Below are 18,604 nucleotides of genomic sequence, written 5' to 3' on the forward strand. Positions count from 1 at the left end.
AAAAGAATCTTCATTAGAAAGATATTTCGCTTATATTTATGAGTAATATTATAGGGTAGGCAGGATTTAGATCCCTTGTTAGCTATTGTCTGGATACCATGGCAGGCATAACAAAAGCAGATTATTTGAGTGGGGTTACTTCTTTTCTTCTTTGGTGTAGTTGTATGATAATTTGAGATATGTTTTTTATTTTGCATTTGAAACCCATGTATTTCCCTTTCTACTTTATACCATAATAATTTTAAAAGCTTCTCCCACAGACAAAAACATCTTTTTTCTGAGTGTTATAGAAGTAAAAAAGCTTTTGAGTCTCTGATACTGTTCTTTCTACTGAACTGCCTTAGTGGTAGCCACTGTAAGTTAATGAAGTCTCTCTCCCAGCAAACTGCAACAGGAGGCCTCAGAGTTGCAGAAATAATAGAACTGGATACACTGAAATAGAAATTAAACCAGGAATCAAATAGTCTGGAAAATTCACCTGATAACAAAAAAACTGGTTTTATATTTGTTATCTCAAGCTCATTTTTTCAAAATCTAATCACATCTGATACTTTTAGTTATTTGTTGTCTTTCATCTATTCACTATAATATCAATGATGTTTTATCAGCATCCCACATCTGATGTACTTTTACACATCTAACTTCTGTTTGCCTGTTTTCATCAAATATAATCTAATTTTCTCATAATGACTTTGAAATACAGTTTATTTGATATAATTTTCTATCCTTTATACATTTTTCAATCGTACCTAATCTGTTCATTTTTATGAATAAATTTTTGGAGTTTATTTTGTAAGAGTGACTAAGAGTTCCAGGCATAAAATAAGGCTCCATTGTTGAACAAGTTGTACCTATATTAACAAAATTATCTCTTTCAATTTTTTAAATTATTTCTATGTCATATATGATGTACAGAATAAAAGATAAATGATAGTTTGAGTTCTCACTCCCCTTCAGAGGTCAGAAAGCCCTGCTGATTGATTTTTACTTGCATTATGCAGCGTGTCAATAAAAAGATCTCTGCAACTGAAATGTTTTTAACAGTTTGGCACTAGTGATTTTTAATCCTCATTCTTGGAGAGGTGCTATACTTGTGCAACACTGGGAGGAGGGAAAACCAGCAAAACTTCATTTGCAAGTAAATCAAGAAGATACAACTTGAATTTACAGGGAAAGCAGAACTGTTTAGCAAGTAAGAGCGTGTGCTATTTTGCAAATAACTTTGCAATAGGGTGAGAATCACTACAAAAATATTCAGGCTTGTGTTACTGCTGCTTGTTACATCAGTACAGATATAAGAGCACTCCTCTCTGGGAGATTATGTATAAGCAAAGAACCAAAACACCATTCTTTCTTCAATGAACTTTCAAACTCTCTTCAGGTTTTCTTCTTTCTATGCTTTATTTCTATCCATATTTCTGCCATAATTTAGGATATTCTGATGTGTAATGCATTTATGGAAAAAGGGTTTAAAATATTTTTCTAACTTGCTCTCTAGTTTCATGCATCAAGCCCATGCTCTGAGTGACAGTCATCCTCCCCATATCCCACAAGTTACCAAAATAACCCACAAAACAACCCCCCCTTGTTTTTAAAAGCAAAGAAGTTGCCACAGAGTTGTGAGATCCTTTTTCATTAGCAAGATTTCCCTTCTTTGTGTTTCAGCTCTGCAGGCTGCCACTTTCTTTTCCATTAAGTAAGCTGGGAGGTGCTACCTGCAGGGGCAGCCTTATCTGCTCTACATCCAGAGACATAACCAAAGCCAGGGAAATTATTGTTTTCATATTCTGGGTTAATAAAACTCTAATAAATTATTGGGAGAAGAAAAGCAATTTTAAGTCTTCTATAAATAATAGTAACAAAAAATTAATAGGAATTCTATTGTAATTGAAAAATATTGTAATCTAAATATACAGATTATTGCTCATCCTGGACTCTAAAGGCCTCTGTCCTTTTTCTGTGGGGATACCTCTGCATATTCCCCAAAAGAAAGCAGCAGCTTCTGTGGTGGCACAGAGTAAATATAGAAACAAGTAATTAAATTAATTAAATGCTCTTTTTCTGAAATGCAGTGGGATGTTATTTCTGTTTTAGAAATAAAACTTGGCCATGTTTCCGATTTCCCCCCCCCTTTCCTTCTACTCTAAAAAGCTGCCCAAATAAAATGTCTTATATATTAAATATAAGCATAAAAGCTCAGGTAAATACTGAAGCAATAGTTTCCAGGTTTGCATTAGGGAATCACACCAAAACATCTTGTATGCCATGTGCTATTCCACTGTTCAGAGCTGGTCCATGTTGCAGGTATTAAAACACAAAGGTTTATAAAGTACACAAAGGTTTTGCAATTTATACATGTTTTGAACACCTTCAGGTCTGCATCTTTGTAACTGTTCTGGATTTTAAAACTATGTGTTAAGCTTTTCTGATTAATGATGCCATTCTCCCTATATTTTTTTAATTTTCTACTTATTGCAAAGATTTTTCATTCTAAAATTTTCTGTTTTCTTTAGGGAACAGCAATATCACAGTCTGGACTCTCACTAGCTATACCAGGTAGGAGCCTTTTAGTCATTTGCTTTGTTAAAGAATAATGTTTAACTTCAAAATTATGATGAGACAAACAGAAAATTTATGGAAGCAGAACTAAAGACTGCATTGAGATTTATTCTGTTAGTGGCTGGTTTTGCTGCTAGAATTAATGACTGATAATTATTTGCAAATACATTAGATTTCTTAGGTCATCTGCTTCCAATAGACATAGAACAACTCTTTATGGCTGGGTTTCTTGATTACTTTTAAAAACCTTAGCAAAGATGCAAAGAAGCATAGAAGACATACTTATGTGAACAAATGCAGTAAGATACCTAGGATAAGGAGGTGTGTCTGGAGAAGGTCAGAAGTAACTCTATTCCTTTGTCTGTCTTAGCAGCAGAAAATCCAGAAGCATTTAGCAGATCTTGTTCCCAGTTATTCCACTCGAGTCAGTGGAACTACTTTTGATTTATAGAGGTGTAAGCAGAAGCACAAATTGGATCATTAACTCTAATTTTATCTTTCTGTCTGGTACTCAGGTTTCTAGTTCTCTAATCAGTCCAAGGAAACCAGCACTTATGATTAAATTGTGTGTAAATACAGGAGAATTTTGGTCTACAGCTGTATGTGGTGGGCACATATTAATTCTGTATGATTTTCAGTGGCAAATTAATTGTGGATGCAAACAATATATGACAAAAGATTAATCTCAGACTATTCATGATGTGGAAATGCCTGCTCTTAAGTATAATAGACAGCATTTGTGGTTATTATGGACCCTAAACTACCATGACCTGATGACAGAGGTTAAAAATATGATTCAGATTTCCTGATTTCTGAGACATCTGGATTCTGGAGGCACCCAGGTTTAGCATAGACAGTCTAAGAAGTTCTCATGACACCTACACAGTTCTCATGAAAGTTTAAGGAATTCTGTAGCATGATCTAGCGGATGCAATATCAAAGACTCGAGGTCCTTTTCTCAGGAGCTGTTTATGTGTTTAGACACATGAATGAGATGCATATTCAGTGTTGAGAGGTGGAACCAAGAGCCAGCACATTCCTTCTCAGAATGGTGAGCTGAAGGGCTTGTCATTTTCTTGATTCTGCTACTATAAATCAAAGTACTGTAGGAAAAACAGAGCTGAAGGAGGTGTTTTTTTTTTAGCTCAAGCCTCTGTCCTGATGTTAGGATGTATTCTCTTTGTGCGTCTGGCAGGTGTGCATTTAGGGTTCTCTGCATAAAGAATCCTTAATCCACCTTAAATCACTTTGCTATTCCTACATATAGAACATATTTCCAAACAGCTGTTTCTCACTCTAATTTAGGCCTGTTATTTAAATCTCATATCTCCTTTCTAGTTTGTTGCAACAGCTTAGATAGCAACCTCCAGCTTTTACTTGTAATGTTTTCCTTTGTGCTTTCCTTAGAAATAATTGAATTTTCTTGGTTGAGTGGAACTCCATCACAGCTCTCCTGTTTTGTGAATGATGTTTAAACCATGAGGTTGTTTTGTGAAGGGGAAAAATGTCACTGATTCTCTCTTTGGTTGCCAGCCCTTCCATGAGAATGCAACAGTCTGAATCCCAAGGCTCCTATTAAGAGAAGCTAAACTGGGAGTGGGAATGGGTTTGCAGGATGTTTAGGGACCCTTTTTCAATCCCTGGAGAAGGCATCTCATGCAGACTTTATGCACCATATTTCAGATGCTTTTGTCCTTTACCATTAACTGCAGGGAAGCTCATTGCCTTCTTATTCCCAGGAGCCAGACCCCACTATGGGAATTTCAGAGCTCAAACTTCTATAGTGGGAGGTTGGATCTGTCTGTACCCCTGTGACACAAGCTCTGGCATCACATCAACCAACAGCTGAAAGGGTACATAAGTTAGAAAATGTCCTCCTACTTCAAAATTTTTCAGTTTTGTGATCTCTTGAATTATGTGTTTCTTTTTTTTTTTTTTTTTCCCATTGGAAGAAAATTTAGTGCAATAGAGACACTTGCTATTTATTCTGAGAAGTTGAATTAAGGAATAAACATAGGACAATGCTGTGGATTGGAATTCAGCTGAAATGTCAGCTGAATGTTGATCATGAACATTGTATCTGTATGAAATTGTTTTTAGAGAGGTAGGGAGTCAGGAAGATAAAAAAGAATAAAAGTAAGTATGTAATTGGAGACAGGTGCTGCAAATGAACTCAGCTGTCTGACAGCTTAGCTTTTATGATGGAAAAATGGTCTTTCTTTCATACATTTTTAAATTTTTTATTTCAAACTTATGCAGCCTGTTACTTCTTTTCCAAATTTAGGCTTTAAAGGCATTAATTGAGAGCAGTGAGAAAAAAGAACCTGGGCCATTAATTGAGAGCAGTGAGAAAAAAGAACCTGGGCCATACTGTGGTGTTCGTTGTTGCTTCGGTTGAAAATAATTTATGATTCACAATTTTTTTTCCAGGAAATGTGTTGCCAGGTCCTCAGGTATAGGAAGACAAAGTACTCAATTGTACTTTTATTGAGCCCATAAAAGACTGTGTGCTGAACAGTGTCCACCACAGATGTCTTATACTTCAAGGGGCTAAACACTGGAATAGAAGAGCATTAGTATAATGAGAAACTGATTAATAAAACCCTGCCTGCCATAATACTCCATGTTCTTTCTTGATTGTGCTTTATTTTCTAAGTGCACTCAAAGTAATTCTGTAGGGGAATAAAAATAAGAGCTCAGAAAAAGTGGTTTAAGTAAGCTGATAAAAATACAGATTGCATGTACAAGCTAAACCTTAGCCTTAGTGACTCTCTGATTACCGGGGCCCTAACAGGAGGGGAAAAAAATGTCAGAGTGGTGAAATCCTGTGCTGGTGAATGGTCCAAATGCTGCTGCTGCATCCTCAGGGCTGGGTAGATCCAGGAGGTTCCCATTTCCTGTTTTGGGGGTGACAAAAGGTTGTAGATCCATGCCACAGTGACCCTCTAGTCCTGCCTTTTCTGTATTCCTGGTTGGCTTCCCCATTCCTTCTCTGCCAATGAAATCTGGTGAAATTGCATATCCCAGCCTTCCAAAACACAAAGGTGAGGAACCTTATTTGAAAACATAGTGATTATTCCAGGGTTTTTGTTTGATTTGGTTTTGGGGTTTTTTTTGGGGTTGTTGGTTTTTTGTGGGTTTTTTGTTTTTTTGTTGTTTTTTTTTTTTCTTTATTATATTTTGGTTTTTGGTTGTTTGGGTATTGTTTGTTTGTTTTCCTACTAAAGAAATATGTTTTGTGACCTTCATTCTTGGCCAGTATAGATCCTAAGCTTCAGTTGCATAAAGATATTTGGAGAAAAAATATGTGTATCTAAAGTGTATCTTAAGGTGTATTTTAAAGTAAACCAAACCATTGAGTTTCCTGGTACAGGCAAATGGTAATTATTTTAGCTCGGTGCTTTTGCTGGGCTGGAGTGGCCTTTAAGAATGGGAAGAGAAATAATAGCTAGAGGCAGTTAGAGACTCTCTGATTCTTTTGGATACATTAATCACTCTGAAAACTAAAGACTAACAAAGTTAGGGAAGTTCTATAGGGCACCTATACTTCACCAAAAAGTCTTTTACTACATTTACATGAAGAAATCTTCTGGTGTACTTGCAGTATTTCTCCTTTCAATCAGGATGCTCCATTAAGGCAGGTATTAAAGGAGTAGATGGAAATGTTGCTTGACTGAATGAATCAACTACTTGAAAATAAACGTAGTTTTATTCAATAAGAAGCAAGAATTTATTGCAAAGCACAGTGTTTTCCTCTGTCCTGATTCCTCATCAGCAAATTTAATAGTCCAGGACTGCAGAGTTTGTGGCCTACTGTTACAGTTTGGAGTAATATTATTTTTTTTGTTTGTTTTCATCCATATGAACAAAGTCCAGTCATCAAGGGTTGGGTGCAAGCATAAGCTTTTATTTGACAATTGGCACAAGCAAAGTGATAAAACCCTGTGAAAGTGATGGGGGCACCACCAGGGATCGAGCTGTTCTGATCCTGGACGGGGCTGATGAAGCCAATGGTGGGCACAGCCACAGAATGGACTATTTATATATCCCCAAGTTCCTTTGTTCCAAAGGGGAGCTCTCAGTCAGCTGCAGCAGACGCCAGGTGTATCAGCATAAGTACAACCAAGGTGTTTTCTTCCACCCCAGCCAGGGGTTTTCACTTTAAAATTGTCTTTTGAGGCAAAGAAGAATTCCACTGAGATCATCAGTGGAATCTCACACCTACTCCATGAAGACAAAGGAGAAGCTGGGCAGTAAGAAGGGAAATTTCCTGGGAAATGCAGTGTAGTGTTTTCTGTGTCTGCTCACTGGCCATGTAATGATGGGTGACAGGATTTGAGGATGTAACCTGTCTGGGCTCAGTTTATAGCACATATTCCATCTTCCCTCCTTTTTGTTAATTCTTTTCATGGCTCTTGTAGCACATTTACTGTAAACTGTGCTTATTTTTGAAGAGTGAGCTTAAAGAAATGTGTGTGAATGTAGAAAAAGGTTTCAAGTAATGGTTGTCATCACTGAGCTACATCAGTATCTTGGATCTTATCACATGTAGGAATGCAAAATATTTTGCATTGTGTTTTAATTTTGCACATTTTGAATATAATTTTCCTCTAACACATGGAGGAAATCAGAACAGAAAATATTCTCTTAATCAGTTACTCAGTTATAACAATTACTTGAGTGAGTCAGCATTACAGAACTGGATAGCAGGGGAAATGGAAAAAATTATTCTTAATAAAAACTTGTCAGGCAAATAGAATGATGGAGGGGATTTTCTGTCTCCTTCTGGATGCTTTATATATTCAGAAATTTATTTTGCTAACTTGCTTTTTCCATTCCTGCAAGTGTTACCCTAGGATTCATAAATGAGAAACAAAGCAGTTTAGAAGTAGCTGTAGAGAAGAAGAAATATCTAGGTTGAACTCTGTTGATGTGTGTTTATATGAAGCAGTTCAAAGCTCCAGACAAAATCCATGAAAGATTGGCCTGTGTAAATATTTGTTAGCTGCCAGATTTTAAAAAATGAGGAAAATGCTACAGGTCAAATTCTGAAGCATTAAAATAGGTCTTTGAAACAAGCTCCAAATGACAAAACTTCCAGTTGGCTATAAATGGACTGGAATATGTCATTGTTTTAAATATCCTTCCCTCTCTTGTGTGCTTTTCACAAATCCTACAAATGCTCCTTAAAAACCTATGTTTCTTCTGGACTGATTTCTCCTGAATTACATTAAGTTTTTAGGGGAAAAAAAAGTCTTGTGGCAAAGCTGCAATTAGCATATAAAGCTGTAATCTTTCTTTAAAGAAAGCTTTCAGCTATTTAAAAGCATATTCTGATAATAATGCAGAGATGGGATGCTCTGAGGTCAGAAAAAAAATCAGTTACAGTGAAAATATAAGTAAATCAGCTAGTCTAGGGCCAGCATTTTTTTGCATTTACTTTTACTAGCAGTATTATTGAAACAAAATTTCAGATAATGTTTTTAGTGATTCTTTAGTATGATCATATTTGTTAAAATACAAAACTAGTTTCTCAGTATGATATGCTTAAAAATTGTTCAAGCTTGGGATTACCCTATCAATGCTTTTGTGTACACAATGACTGCAAAACTAAAGGTTTTATGTATACTTCTGAAATAGATGTTGTTTATTGTTTCATCCGTTGTCCTCATTAATTGAAATAATATGTGGTTTTTATTTGCAGTTACTTTGGAAAAGTATAGAAATAACTCTATAAACTTGGAAATGATTAGATTTAGAAAAATATTGGATGAATGTATATTTTATACATGGAAAAAATGAAATTACCATTTTCTTTAGGTTATTAAGTCATGAAGACTTCTTATTGTATTGTGAATATAACTTCTATTTTTCTAATGGATTTTCTTCATGTTGTGTAAGAATTATGGTCGTTTTTGGATGCTATTTTAAGAACAATTTGCAAAAAATGTCTCACCTGCTCAGAGAAGAGAGTGTTCATTTCATACCTGCTGCCCAATACACAGCAGCACATGGCACAGCTGCCCTGTTACAGGGGCAGGATTTGAAGTCCCCTCAAAGTTATTCATGTGAGGAGGTGAATGCTCTTCATCATGATGGAGGTGCCCACAGTGAAAACAGTAGAGACAAGAATTTCATGGCTGGGTAGAGACAATGCTACCTGACCAGGTAAGTATCATGGTGATCTGTTCGCCAGTTAATTAAAGAAGGGAAATGGTCATGTAAACGAACCACACTACCTGCCCACCACGCTGCTGCTGGCATTGACTTCCTCAGACTTCTGTACCTGGGGCAGTTCCTGCTGATCTGAATAGGGAAAAATAGGGAATATATATATATATATATACATATATGTATATATATGTATATATATATTTCCCTATTCCCCAAATAGGGAAAGGAAGAGTGGCTGTGCCACCTGTGGTAAAGCTTTCCTGGCTGTACCACTTGGAATGGTGCTTCACAAGAACCAGCTATGACCTGGATTCAAATCCCAAGGAAGAGAGATGCTTCCCCCTGCCCCAGCTTATGGACACTGGGCTGCTGAAGTGGGACAGTTCTTCCCAATAACTTTAATAGGTTTGGATCCAGTCTGATAAGATTTTACTGGACTTTACATGTTGTGGTTGCCAAAGCAATATTATGGATTGCAAACGCAATTCCCTACTCAGCTTTCATTTGCACTTGTCAGTTCAAGATGACTGTCTCTGGAGTAAGGTAGTACCCAACTCAGATAGAGAGGTCAATATTCTGAACTTTCATACAGGGCATCCTTTCTTTCTAATGAGAAGAAAACAACAAAATTAGATTATAATGCTACAGTCTCAGAATAAAGAATTCAGCAAGAAAGGAAAAAATCCACCATTGCTTAAATGAAGAATAATAATTTTGAATTCTTATTGAAATTTTTCTTGATGTTTCAGGAACTTCTACTAAAACTGCTGATGCACAGCAGATAGCTAATAATAGCAACAGATATTTAAATTTATTGTGAATATCTGTCTTTGGAAACAGGTTGTGCTTCTATCATGTCAGCTTCTGGGTCTTTGAAATTACATAGAGGGCACAGCCTCCAAGCTGGTAAGTGTGAGTGGTTATGAGGAATGTGTATGCATGTAAATTTATATTAAATTACCTTAATAAAAAAAAAATTCATAAAATGTTAAAGATAGTGTATGACTTGCTTGTCTATTGTAAGACTTATGTGTTTCTTTGGGGTTTTTGCTTTGCAGCATTTTTGTTAGAAAGGCATTGACAGATGGGATAAGTTTAGAAGAGGCAGTGACAGATGAGATAAGTGTCAGAGTAGAGGCAGTAATCTTATTCAGAGCAGTAGAATTCTGCCATCACTTTAACAAAGAGCACCCACAAAAAAAACCCACCTCAGACTGTGAGAAATCCTGCAACCCTAGGAATTAAGTGGTGGGGGAAAAAAACACATTAAAAAACCCACCTTCATGATAATGGAGGAAAAAAAATCAACAGCATATCAAATTGAGTGTTTGTTAGCAAAAGGAAGCCAAGTATGTTTGTTGCATAAGCATATATACATTTAGCACGGGCATACATACATACATACATATATTCAGGTTGCCTTGTTTGAACTGGGGTGGAATGTCTGAGATCTTGTGGAAACCCAAGCATCTTTTTTCAGCTTAGTGCTCTGGAAGCACTGGTGACGTTGTGCAACAAAGATGAGGATTTGCACTTGGAAAGCAAAGTTATCTTTGGAAGGGCTAGTTTAAACATTTTCTACAGTGCTTTGTCAGAAATCAAGAAGTTATGTCATGTTGGTGGTGGAACAGGCTTCCAGATGCTCCCAAGATCACCCACACACTTCTCCCTGATTCACGCATTTGGGAAAGCTTTGCTGCCCCAACAATGCACAGCAAAACACACTGGTGCCAGCAGTGGCCTTTGATGTCCTAACATTTACTTCCTCACTGCTGCACTCATTAGAAATTGCTGGCACCACCACTACAGAAAAGTAACACTGGACAGTGTTTCTGAGGTTTTTTTTCAGAATGATTATTCAGATTAAAAGTTTATAAGTCAAACCCAGAAAACCATTTCTTAATTTTCATCGTACAATTTTTTAAATCCAAAGCTGTTGATTATGTTCCTGTATTCTAGGTCCTAAAGGGGAGATGCTGACACTTCCTCCAGAACCAGGAACTCCTGCTGGTCCTGAAGAACCTGGTCAGTAAAGATCTTTGCAGCCACCTGCATTAGAGGACACTAACATCTCCTGTTTCTTTGTCTATTTCCTGGTTTTTTTTGTGGGGCTTCTTTGTTTGGTTGGTTTTTGTTTAGTTTTGTTGTTTTTTGATCTCTTCTAAATGTTTATTTTGGTGGTGGTGCCCACTGAACATGTCAGATTTTTACATGGGTGCTCACAAACACAAACATTTATCTCAGGGCTGTGGTTATAGGGTTGGTTATCTTCCTGTCTTATTTATTGCACATTTCTGAAAGTGGTGCCTACACAGGATAGAAAATATGACTAACCCATGGTGAAAGAAAGGCTGCAATACCTGTTTCAAATATAATTTTCTTCCCTTCCCAATTATACCACCTTTTCCTTTCTTTCCCCCCTCATTCCAGTGCCATTGCATTCTCTTTTTTATTCTTTTCCTGTTCATTGCTCAACTATCTTATTTTCTTCCTGCTCTTTCCCCTTTTCTCATCTACCAATTATTAAAGAATGCTGTAGCCATGCATTTTGTTCTGGTTTTCTCTCAAATTCTCCTTTCAAATTCTGGTCCTCTGCTCTCTCTTTTAAGCATCTTGTACCACTGGCCACCCAGAATAGGCAATGCTGAAAGCATTGGTTTTGTTCATGGCTCTCTCTGTGTGCTTTGTTTTTTAAGTAGGAGCTTTTGACTGTCTTGTGCTTTTCAAATAAACCTTCCTCTTCAAATATGAGCCAGTTTTCTGGAGGCAGAGATGTTTGGGGGCTTTATTATTATTATTTGAAGGAAAAATTAAAAGCCAAGTATTTCTATGTTTACAAAGACAGCACAGTTTCTATTACCACAGCGCAGACCAAAATACAGAAATGTTTTCCTCTCCTTCAGGTCCAGTTTGCCCAACTTTGTTCTTGTTGCTTCTTTCCTTTGAGCAGAATATGTGATTGTTGACAGGGGGTTCTTTGTTCTGTGTGTTTCTGCTTGCTATTCTTGCACAACCCCCCAAGAAATGAATATATTTTTCATGTATATTTGATGTGTTGTTTTAGTTCTCAGGAAAATCACTTGGCTTGTCTGCATCAGGTGCAACATTCAGCTTCCAGAAGCCTTTCAAATACTTTGCTCTATAGACAAGTTTGCTAGTTTTCATGCTAGCTACGTTTGGGACTTCACTTGAACTCCTGCTTACATCACTTTAACAGCATAGAAAGACTTCAAAAATTATCTTTTTCTTCATGACTCTTCATTAAACTGTCATCTTTAAGTTCATTATTTTTTTAAAACTTCAGCTATTTGGGACACAGTTTTTCAATGCTATGGTTCTGCTGAATCCCTTTTGACCCAGTCAGGCCAAACTCCTTTGAAAAACTTTATACACAATACATGAGAATAATTTCTGAGAATTATGTTTGATGAAGATGCAGAAATTTATTCTGTTTGATTTTCATTTTTTCATTTTGTTTCCGCCACTTGATTTTGGAACAATAACTTGACATCTGACCATCAGAAAAATGGTCTGTTACTTTGTGAATGTTCCCATGTTTTCTTTATGAAAATATGTCAGAAAAGTGGACAACTTTCCAGTCCTGTATTGGACTGCACAGTTGAGTCCTTTGATTTATGTAGCTTAATCCTGGAGACATTCCATTCTCCTGAAAGCTGCTTTAGCCTCTGACTACTCTTACTGTTGCCTGGCTTTGGATGACCTCTCTCTGCTATTCATAACACAACACAAAAAGTTCCCCTGAGTGGTTGGATATAAGAATTCATTCTCTCCTGTGCTCTAAAAGCCTTCATCACCTACTGCCTCTCCCTTCTCATCTTCTCAGTCTGAATGGGCAGAGAAGAAAAGCAGTTATTTGGACAAATAAAGTTTGGATAAGAGTTTTATGTGGGCACAAGGAAGGGCTTAGTGGGAGACCTTCAGGAAAAGGGAGAACCTGAAAGTGATCCCATTTTTCCTCTGCAGTCTTTTGTCTGAAATGGACTTAGCAGCAGGGGAGTGTCTGAGGCCAAGAACCTCAACTGGGCTGGAGAGGCAGGAGGTTTCAGAATCCTTGCACAAGAACAGATAGAATACAGGTTTGTATTTGGGTGTAGCCCAGGGAATTCTGGAAAGTCTCTTGGTATTTGTGGATTGTGGATTGAGAAACTAGGTGTAGGTGCCTGCTGTCAATTAAGGTTTTGAAGGCTGAAATGCCAGGTTGGACAGTTAATAAAACCTTTACTTTTTCCCTTAGTTTCATTTCTGATAAGAATAATTGAAAGCAGGACTAGAAGATGTCTTGAGATTTCATCCAGTAAATTTGTCTTTAAGTCAGAATCATTTTACAGAAAATTGTTTCCCAGCAGGTGTTAGTCTATCTCTTTTTTTAGGAATTTGTAGATGGGAAAATTCTTCAGCCTCTGGGGGATTTCCTCTAGTGTTCTTGTCATTTTTAATATTTGAAAAGTTTTCCCACTGTCTAATCTCCTTTCATTTCTGCACCTGAAGTCTTTTTTCACTTCACCTGTGCCCACTTGGCATTGTTCCTCTCCTTTGCAACTCTGTGTGGGGAAGATGATGTTGTGCCCTCAATCTTGCTCTATCCTTCCATTAAATAGTTCTTCAATCCCTGTTTTTGGGACATGTTTTCTGAAATTCTAGTGATTTGTTTTGCTGCCTTGAGGATGATATAGTAGTTTGCATCTTCCTAGATCAGATTGTTTCACATTTGGCATTACTAACCAGAGTTAGAGTTGAAAGCCTTGAGAGGTAGAGGTACTTGCTTCCCTTTGAATATTTCTGCATATTGTTTGCTTTCTGCCACAACCTACTGGGATCACTGTCTGTGGTCTTCTGCACAGATCTTGATTTTATCACTCTCTAAGGATCCTTTCTGTAGGAACATGAGTGTTCTCATGTCTCATCTATGACTGAGGAATGTACTGTATAACAAGCTGAGTTGTGACTGCTGGTTACTTTCAGAACATTTGATGGAACATTGCATTTTTATGAGATGCTTCATTGGTCATTGCAAACAGTGTCTACACTAACATGTGCTTTATGTTAGAAGGGGCAGTAGGTTATTCAGCTGATGTCCCAGCAGCAGATCGACCCCTCAGTGAGACTGCCACCTATGTTAATATTCCTGTCAGCCCTACTTCCAAAAAACAGCTTCATTACATGGAACTGGAACTTCAAGAACCTAGCACAAGCATAAGAGGTAAGGAAGTCTACAAGACTACTTGAGCAGCACAGGAAGCAGTAATGCAGAGTGTATTTGGAATCTTAATTTCTCATCTACCCATAGGCTCTTGCTAAGCCAGGAGTTGAACCCTGGTGCATTTGCGAGGCCATTCTTGTAACTGCCAACTCTTTTGGAAAAGATTTTTAAGTAATGAGGTTCTATAAGATGTTGTATCCCTCTGACAGGTTCATTGTATGCACACTGCTAAAATGAACATTTCTCTGTCTGTGGAGTTTGACAGATAGTAATTTCCTTCTTGTTCTCAACATTTTCATTGCACATATTAGGAGAACACTTGCTTAATTTTAAGAAAAATTGGCTTCAGAACCAGGGCTGTGGGTGTAGGTGTACAGGACTTGCTCCTGGATACTGACTCTGCAGCCAGGCAGCATGTTCTTAAGAACAGAACACAGTGTTCTTCTACCTGCTCTCTATGAGGATCTGAGAAAGTGCTGCAGAGAGGAAGGCAGCCCAAGTATTTGAATTTATAAATTTTTGTCTGGATCGGCTTATTTTTATTTTTAATGCTTAACTTGGACAATTAGCACAAAAATATGCAATATAGCTACCAGGTATTGCCATTGTTCCTCCTTGCAGAAAGCTTCTAATAAGGATCTGGCATTTATTTGATGAGTTTTCTATGTATAGTGTTTGGCTATTGAGATTTTAATTTTTATACTTTTAATTTCAGCAAGCTTATTAACTTTTAAATGTTTTTGTGGCTTTTTTTTTTTAATGTTTACATGCTTCTGGTTAAATAATTCTAAGCTTATCCTAGACTTAAATGTATTTCTCTGTACAACATCCTTCTGAGATGTAGATGCAATGTTTTATTGCAAATTTTCCTAGATGTCAACCATCAACGCATACTCTACTTGTATAACTTTGAATGGCTTCTAACATCCATAAATATTTAATTTTTTGATATTAAAGTTTCCTCAGCCTCTGGAGTTGTAGGTCTACACCCATGCAGAACTGTTCTGCTCCTACACAGACAAGTAGCTTTTATCTCCCTTATTGCCAGTCATTGGACTAAATTGTCATTCTGTTGAAAGCTGAAGGTAGTTGACCTGGTAAACTTTGCAGAGTGCCTTATCTAGATATAGAAGAATCCCTGCCAACTGCCTTACCAATGGTGTTTTCATTTCAAATACCAAATAATGTTCATTTATTGACTAGTAGCTTGCTGATGAAGCCTCCCAGAAGTGTGAGATCCGAGTTCAGTTTTGTCTTCTGGGAGTGGAGATTTAAACCTGCAGCAAAAATACAAGGTCTAATTTCCTTATTTGAAGAAAACTAAATAGCTGAAATATGTAGATAACAAAGCTTTTGAGTTTTGTGGTGGTTTCCCCCCTCCACCCCTCCGCAGTTGTGACACTCAACTTACTCCCTTGATTTCAGACCAAACCAAGACCATCTAGGTAAGCTCTGGAGAAAGTGATTCAATAGCTTATCCCTGGAACACTTTTCCCCAGACATATATATGAGGGTGCCAGTCTTTTCTATGACCTTGTTTGGTATTTCAGGGAGTGGATCATCTCGATATGCACAGATTGACATTGCAGCCACTGAGACAGCCCACAAAGTGGGGACACAGCACGCGCAGTGCCGGGAGGAGCGATTGCAAGAGCTGGAGCAGAAGAAGAAAGGGACCCAGCAGTGACCTTTCTAGGAAAGACCTTTTGAGGAAAGAACTTTTTTCTCACATAAATTGTCACACAAAAGCTGCCATTGCTTACTGTGTTTATACCAGATTCATTCCAAGATCTTGATTCCTAATTGGAAAGCTGGTGGCATGAGGCGGGGTGTGTGGTCTTTTTTTTAATTTGGTTGTGAAGTCCAGATTTTTTTTTTTTTTTTCTAATGCAATGACATAAAAATTACCTTTTTCTATAATTCTAAAATCCTGGAAAACAATCTGGAACTAATTCCAGTGTTTATTAAATGGTGGCATTTTCTTTAAAGAACTTGAATGTGTGTAGATAAGAGAATGTGAGAGTGTGTGTGTAGTATGTGTACACATACGTTTGCATGTGTATATATATGTGTTTGTATGTAAGCACACATTTACTGGTAAAATATATGTATATATCTGAGAGTATAAAATATGAGAAACCACTGTTAATATATTAATGACTCTTACAAAAACAAGAAAATTCAGTGCCTGACTTTTTGCAGGCACAGTTTTGTGCAATTTATATGCTTATATATGGACATGCCTAACTTTAGCTATGAGTAATTAATTTTTATACCTCACTAAGAGTTCTGTAGCTTTGGCTATAGCTGCTCAGACTTAAAAGCTGCAGCGTCAGGATGCAAAAAGACAAAATCATATACAAACAATATTATAAAACCAAATAGAATAGTTAAGTATGCCTACAAACTAATGTATAAACTAATGTAATTTGAAGTGACATTTTAGATATTTCTTTTATTAAAACCCCTGTTTTATCCACCATAAGCTTTGATTTCATAGCTGCTAAGTACCTGTAATTCTTAGCAACTTTTCTGCAGTTGAACACTTTGAAAATCAGGTCTCAGGTTTCTCATACAGAACATAACATCAGGGCACTCACAGAAACATTACCTTTCATAAATGGAGTCCTTTGCTTATACCTCCAAAACTATGCCTAATGTAAAGCAGCATCAACACTGGAATATCCCAGTTGAGGCTACTTCTCTCCCTAAACAGCATAAACCCAGTTCTGTGTAGGAGCATGATGTCTTCAGAGACGTTATAGAATTGAGGCACTACAGAGTGTTCTGTTGCAATAAAGTTTTATCCACAAGTCTTTGATATCTTGCTTTTTGTACAGGGAGATTGTAGGACTCAAAGCTTGACTTAGTTTCTTGTGTTGCATAGTCTATGTAACTCTTGGGTTCTATAAATTTGTCCTTATACAAAATGTTAATTAAATAAAATGTTATGGCAGTGACACTACACTAATAAAGCAGTGTGCTTATGAAAAAAACCAAAACAAAATTTTGGTAAGCAATAACATAACAGTTTTGGCATCCAGAAATTATTGGGAGTAATATTTTGGGTATTATGTTTTTTCTGTGTCCTCTTAAGATAAAGTATCACAGCCCAGTTCTGTTTTTCAGATATGTGTTACAATTCATATTCCTGAGTGAAGGTTTTCTGCCAGTGAGGGTTTCACTAAGTGATTGGAAGGAGAGGTGGGTGTTTTTGAGGAAGAGTATAGTCTCTAAACTTATTTGAATGTAACCTCACTGGTAATGTAACTCTCTCAAATAAAAAAAAATATTAGAGAGTTGACAATTGCCATTGTCATCCATCCTATGCTAAGATATACTTTTCTGTTTATTAGCCTAGTGTATTTCTGAAGGGAAAAGAAATACTTCTGATGAGATACTCAGTTTAAAAGATGTTTCCTGTTTTGCAAATGGACAGTGGTGAACTGATTGTAAACATATTCAGTACAAAAGGAATGGCCTGGGCTTATAGCTCCTGGGACCAGGTTTGTATAACTGAACTGCTATTCAGTAAGGATCCTCCACAGGAGGACTTTTAGGGTTAAATCTCTTGCTATGTGCATATTTATGTTTAGTATTTTAAATGAGCACTGCCTGCCTGATGCACTGAAATGCAGTGCTTTCCATCCTGATATACAATGAAACTGCAGTATTTCTATTGTAAAACTCTGGTTGCATTGAGTATCCAGACTTGCAGCATGGACAAAGATTTGACACAATAGCAAAAGTCACCATATTGCTGTTGGCCTTACAGAGAAGTCACAGGTTTTAAACTATGTTTTTCAGGTTGAGTAGGGCTGTGAAACTCTACCTGCCCACAGTTCTCTGTGTACATGGATTTCTGTATGGAGTAGTAACGAGCTAGATGGCTGGGTAAAAATTCATACTTACAGACTTTAATATTAACAGAATTACAAGGCTTTCTGCAAATTAAATAATTAACTTTTGAGACTTTTGTTTCTATTTTTGTAGCATCAATAAGGCAAACAGAACAGATGGTTCACTTATTTTTTAAATTCATTTCATGTTCTCATGTACTCAGCTATGTTCAGGCTGAAGCAGGGGAACAAACTGTAATGTTGCCTACATTAAAAGCTGATGGGTTGTTGTTTTCATAGTACCATGGAGGCCTTCTTGTTAAAATATAGGCTTGTTCTTTCTGTTGAAGAAACTACAATTTTCTCATTTGAAAAATAGGAGCTTGCAGAAGAGGGAAACTTTCTTTTTAAATGAATAAAATAATGTGCCTTCAGTTTCCAGCGGTGACCCTGGAAAAATGGAAATGAAACCACAATCCCATGAAAAGCCTTGTGCTCACTGTGTAGCTTCCATGAGTTCACTTTTGTACTGCTGTTAATGTAGGAGGACTTAGGGATTTATTCACATGCTGTGCATAAAACTCCTGCAAGTAAAATACAGCTTATGATGGGTCCAGATTCAGAGCTCTTTGCGAAAAAACCCAGATCTCTCATGCTTTCAGAGATAAATGTTATTTTTAACTTCTGCTGGCACAAATGAAGGCTTGGATCACTTTTAATTTAGCATTCTACCAGTCAGATCTCCTCCTGCCCTGACCAGGAGTGTGAGGAATTAATTCTCAAACAAAACAATGTGAAGTGGCTGATACTT

General features: G+C 37.0%; 1 protein-coding gene across 5 annotated transcripts in view; it reads left to right on the forward strand.

The window, feature by feature from the left end:
• Nucleotides 1–17,261, forward strand: part of DOK7 (docking protein 7) — a 57,007-nt gene extending 39,746 nt beyond the window's left edge. For 2 of the 5 annotated variants that reach the window (XM_071753388.1, XM_071753389.1), the window contains exons 8-12: nucleotides 2,514–2,556; nucleotides 9,574–9,639; nucleotides 10,693–10,758; nucleotides 13,802–13,954; nucleotides 15,505–17,261. In XM_071753388.1, the coding sequence (XP_071609489.1) occupies nucleotides 2,514–2,556; nucleotides 9,574–9,639; nucleotides 10,693–10,758; nucleotides 13,802–13,954; nucleotides 15,505–15,641 (465 nt within the window). In that variant the 3' untranslated portion in view covers nucleotides 15,642–17,261. Of the gene's footprint in view, nucleotides 1–2,513; nucleotides 2,557–4,989; nucleotides 5,573–9,573; nucleotides 9,640–10,692; nucleotides 10,759–13,801; nucleotides 13,955–15,504 lie in introns of those variants that run through there. The other 3 variants (XM_071753390.1, XR_011727745.1, XM_071753391.1) reach the window with 3 other exon arrangements.
• Nucleotides 17,262–18,604: the final 1,343 nt, after the last annotated feature.

This window comes from Heliangelus exortis, chromosome 10 (assembly GCF_036169615.1).
Source record: "Heliangelus exortis chromosome 10, bHelExo1.hap1, whole genome shotgun sequence".
In the NCBI taxonomy this organism is placed as follows: Eukaryota; Metazoa; Chordata; class Aves; order Apodiformes; family Trochilidae; genus Heliangelus; species Heliangelus exortis.